The sequence below is a fragment of the Lactuca saligna genome, chromosome 3 (genome assembly GCF_052625555.1).
Source record: "Lactuca saligna cultivar CGN05327 chromosome 3, ASM5262555v1, whole genome shotgun sequence".
Taxonomy (NCBI): Eukaryota; Viridiplantae; Streptophyta; class Magnoliopsida; order Asterales; family Asteraceae; genus Lactuca; species Lactuca saligna.
In genome coordinates, this window is record NC_136419.1 from 2355856 (window position 1) to 2361007 (window position 5152).

Below are 5152 nucleotides of genomic sequence, written 5' to 3' on the forward strand. Positions count from 1 at the left end.
TTAAAAATTGAAAATTTTATTGTGAAAAATACGAACGATTTTAACACATGACCTTTATAATCAACGGACCTACTCTCAAAATATCGATTTCAGCAAATAATAATAATAACTTTTGTAATTTCTTTTAGTGCACATATATATTTAATGCTTAGATATAAGTATTAACAATGTTTACCTTGTAGCGATAACCAAATGATAATAGAGTCACTCATATTTTGTGAGGCAAAATATATGTTTGTTTTGGTTATTTGCTATATTAAGTTACATAAAAAATATATTAACATTTGGTATAGATGTACATATCATAAGGTTATCCGGTACACTTACCCATGGAATATAGTGAAGAAGAAGCCACATCGTCATCTAAGCATTTCATTAAGTTGTGAAAATTGTGTTTTTTAGTGAACAATGGAGGGGAATAGATGAAAAAATAAAAAATAGAGAGAATGGTCTCTGAAAGCTTCGTTAAGCGAGTCAATTCAATAACACCAATGGAGAAAAATGTTACATAGATCATATAATTTATGTAAAAAACAATTATTTTCCACATCTTGCTCAGAACCACGTGTACCCGACAAAATCCACCTCAGCGTCTATAATCTTCAAATCTCTCGCCTTCTCTCTCACCCAATTTTTTTGTTATAAATAGCATAGCCCGTCTTTTACTCCAGATCACCTTCACCATAAACATCTTTTGACGATGGCTTCTCCCTCAGATCTTGAAAACCCAACCGCCACCTCCGCCCTCCCCTACTCCTACGCCCCATTGCCTGACGGTGAACAACCCGCCGGAAATGATCGCACCATCCGCCCATCCAGAAAGACAGCGCTATTTCTTGTGTCTGTCTTATTGGCCGTCGCTTTTCTAGTCGCATTGTTCGCCGGAAACAGGCCAATCTTTCCCAAAAACTTGAACACCAGTCCGGTCCCTTCCACGGCGGCGACGCCGGAAAATGTAACACCTTCGTCTCGTGGGGTGGACAAAGGTGTGTCGGAGAAAGCTTTTCATCCATTGTTGGGCGCAGATAATTCGTATCCATGGAGCAACAACATGTTGGATTGGCAAAGAACTGCCTTTCACTTCCAACCCAAGAAGAACTGGATGAATGGTAATTAAATTATATCTTTCTTGCGACTCACACAAACTATGTTAGCTTTTGAGTTAAATTTCACAAGATGAACATGGTGATTAATCATTTCTTCTTTTGTTTTTGCTTGCATTGCTGGTGATGGCTGTTCTCTCTCTACAGATCCTAATGGTAAGTTAGTTAAACTGTTTCCTTTTTCTATCATGAAATTATGGATTCAAAATACAAATTATTAAATTTTTTAATTTAGACAGTTTGATAAAACAATATTCTATCCTAATATAGTAATGGCCCACACACGTTTTCGTGATTCATCATGCATCCTTCCTGGTTAGCTAGCTCATACAACCAATACCATGATTCTTGAATCTTGATTCACCCCTTTAATAATTGTCAAGTATTATTGTTGTTTCTATTATGTAAAGACAACTATTATTTATTTATCCAATTAGTTCATTAAAAATATATATATATATATATATATATATATATATATATATATATATATATATATATATATATATATATTATATTCTAATTTAAGTAAATGTTGCAACTTTTTGGCAGCTAAATCTACTTCGATAACTTAAATTTATAACTGGAAAGGAAGAAAGAGAACACCCTTTTTAAGCAAAGTATTATTTTTCAAATACACAGAGCTGGAGTGACGGTGTTAATTCACCGTCCAACTCTAATATTTATATAAATATTTTTTGAGGTCTACTTCTCTTTACATGCACTTTTTTGACATTTTTATTTTAATTAAAATATATTTCAGGTCCAGTTTTTTACAATGGATGGTACCACCTGTTCTATCAGTATCATCCCGATGCTCCGGTGTGGGGCAAAATCGTTTGGGGCCACGCCGTCTCCAAAGACTTAATTAACTGGCGCCACCTCCCCATCGCCATGGAAACCGACCAGTGGTATGACGAACAGGGTGTCTGGACTGGTTCCGCCACCATCCTTCCCGACGGTCAACTCGTCGTACTTTATACCGGATCCACCAACGAATCCGTCCAGGTCCAAAACCTAGCTTATCCAGCCGACCCATCTGACCCGCTCCTAATCAACTGGGTCAAATACCCCGGAAACCCGGTTCTCGTCCCACCACCCGGTATCGATAATAAAGACTTCCGTGATCCAACAACCGCATGGAAGACCCCCGAGGGAAAGTGGCGAATCACCATCGGTTCTAAGATCAATAAAACCGGTATTTCATTGGTTTACGACACAGAAGACTTCAGAACCTTTGAGCTTTTAGACGGGTTGCTCCATGCTGTTCCGGGCACGGGTATGTGGGAATGTGTGGATTTTTACCCGATATCAAAACAAGGCGAGAATGGTCTTGACACGTCAGTAGATGGGCCCGGGGTCAAACACATAGTCAAAGCTAGCATGGATGATGACCGAAATGATTATTATGCCATCGGTACTTATGATGCATACAAGGGGAAATGGACCCCAGATAATCCTACATTAGATGTGGGAATCGGGTTGAGATACGATTATGGAATCTATTATGCCTCAAAAACATTTTTCGACCAAAACAAACAAAGAAGAGTTTTGTGGAGTTGGATCAAAGAGACCGACACCGAAGCCTCCGACATTAAGAAGGGTTGGGCTTCTGTCATGGTAAGCTTTCTTTTCTTAAAAACCGTTACAAATCTTATATTTTTTCGACATTTATTTAGCATATTTGTATGTTTTTCACAGGGAGTTCCTAGAACGATTGTCCTGGATAAAAAAACACAAAGCAATATAATCCAATGGCCGGTCGAAGAGATCAACAGATTGCGTACAAATCTAACCGTCTTTAAGGATGTCGTGGTAGAAGCCGGCTCACTCGTGCCACTCAACTTGCCTTCAGCGTCTCAGGTACTGGCTTTATTATACTTTTTTTTTTTTTTTTTTTATATATAAAAATTGTGGGTTAATGATTGATTATAAGGTTTCGAATTGAACTTTGCAGCTAGATATTGTTGCTGAGTTTGAAGTGGATAAGAAGACAGTGGAGCGATTAAACGGAGCCGATGCTGCATACAATTGTGCCAGAAACGGTGGAGCAGCACAACGAGGTGCATTGGGACCATTCGGATTTTCAGTCCTTGCACACGAAGGTCTAGCTGAACACACTCCCGTCTATTTCTATGTTGCCAAAGGAGTTGATGGGAACCTTAAAACATTCTTTTGTGCTGATCAATCGAGGTCATCTAATGCTAATGATGTCGATAAGTCGATTTATGGGAGCATTGTCCCAGTTCTCAAAGGTGAAAAGTTGTCGATGAGAATCTTGGTGGATCATTCGATAGTTGAAAGTTTTGCACAAGAGGGAAGATCATGTATCACTTCACGTGTTTATCCAACAAAGGCAATCAACAGTAATGCTCAATTATTTTTGTTTAACAATGCTACCGCATCCAAAGTTACAGTCTCAGTCAATGTATGGCAAATGAACGCCGCTCATGTTTAAGTATTAGATGTGAAATCTAATTTTTTTTTGTTTTTTTATGGCTGTTTAAAATCATTTTAAGAGTGGGAAAATCGACCCCTCAATTCTTTTAATTTGTATGTGATGATCATTTCAATATCTTGTTTTTGTACATGGAAATCAAGGAATTCTGAGATAATAGTCACCTTGTAACCTCCATTGTGTAAATTAAATTCATTCTCAAGGCTATTATTTCTTATACATTTTTTCAATAATAACATTTTAAATTAAATATAATTGTCAAACTAATAGTTGTCAATTCATTTTACAAATAGTTTTGGTATTTTGTTATATTATATGTTGGGTATCTTTTGCATATTTTGGTATTGTTTGACGATTGCACGTGTAAACCCTTGGTAATCTCTTGCGGGTCTATCGGGTTAATGGGTATAGGAGTGGATGGTCCAATTTATTATCTTCAGGCATATATATATATGTAAGTGTAGGTGTTGTTGTAGTGGTCATCCAGTCTGAAATATCTTTTATATGATTCTCTTGTTTAAGGTTTCACATACGAGATAGGGTTTCATGAGTCTGTAACTTGTTCTTCTTCTTTGTTACTAAAATCTTTATTGTGTGATAATCTATTGAGAGTAGTATAGGAATTTGTAGTTATTTCCATTGTAAGTTCATGTCAAACAAAGTGGTATATGAATGAAATAGATTGATTATGTTGGGAAATCTAGATTGTTATTTTGTACATGGTATCGAAGCTCAAGGAGCTTCTTCGTTGATCTATTCTAGATCGACTTTCTGATTTGTTCTTTCGGTGACTCGATCTGGTGGTTCGTGTTCCTTGGTTTTCTTGAGATGATGTTCTTAATTCATCTTCAATTTCTTCTTGTCATAGTGACGATGTAACCTCTTTGGGGTCTGCTCGTATTATCTTCCTTTGAATGAAAACCCTATCAAATTAGGATTTATAGAGTTATGGGTTGATCTCTAACACTTTCGAGTTATGCTTTCCTTCTTTCTGATCAAGCGTTGCTCTTATTGTGGGTACGTGTCTTCGTATATTTTTGTGGATCTTCATTGTTGTACTGAAAACTTGTTTTCCACCAATGTAAGTGTTCTCAAACCCTTTTTGGTTCAGAGTAATCTCTTGGGAGTATGTGCTGAAGACTTATTTTCCATCACTGTAAGTGTTCTGAAACCCTTTTTGGTTCAGAGTAATCTCTTGGGAGTATGTGTTGTCTCACAGTAAGCGTTTTCTGTAACTCTTGATGTCTATTTGTGTTTAGTTTTAGCATTAGCTAATCTGGTTCTGAACACCATTTATATTTTCTTGTGAACTTTGATTGTTATTCCGTTTCTTCTTCTTGTTGTTTTCTTATCTGATTTGATGTGGTTGTTCAGGAAACTCCTTGTTATTCAGGAACTATGTCTAATTAATCACAAGCTGTTGATGATCCTCTTTATATTCAGCCTACTAATACTATAATTGGTTTCAAACTACTTGGAACTGAGAATTTTAGAATCTGGAAAAGTTCCATAACTAGAGCATTAAAAGATAAAAACAAATTAGGGTTTGTAGATGGTACAACAGTTACAATTGAAGATGATCTTATTAAAT

The 5152-nt window shown here is 36.5% G+C and overlaps 1 protein-coding gene across 1 annotated transcript; it reads left to right on the top strand.

Moving 5' to 3' along the window:
• Positions 1-660: 660 nt before the first annotated feature.
• On the top strand, positions 661-3653 carry LOC145034232 (beta-fructofuranosidase, soluble isoenzyme I-like). Its single transcript, XM_078982608.1, has 5 exons — positions 661-1109; positions 1251-1259; positions 1867-2723; positions 2805-2966; positions 3061-3653. The coding sequence occupies exons 1-5, from the start codon at positions 701-703 to the stop codon at positions 3559-3561; spliced, it is 1938 nt and encodes a 645-aa protein (XP_078838734.1). The 5' UTR covers positions 661-700; the 3' UTR covers positions 3562-3653.
• The last annotated feature ends 1499 nt before the right edge of the window (positions 3654-5152 follow it).

Bases quoted from the DNA above. Each gene is read 5' to 3' on its own strand.
- LOC145034232 (XM_078982608.1), top strand. From the start codon at position 701: ATGGCTTCTCCCTCAGATCTTGAAAACCCAACCGCCACCTCCGCCCTC. The intron at 2,724-2,804 runs GTAAGCTTTCTT...TGTTTTTCACAG, and splicing joins AGGGTTGGGCTTCTGTCATG to GGAGTTCCTAGAACGATTGT. The intron at 2,967-3,060 runs GTACTGGCTTTA...TGAACTTTGCAG, and splicing joins ACTTGCCTTCAGCGTCTCAG to CTAGATATTGTTGCTGAGTT.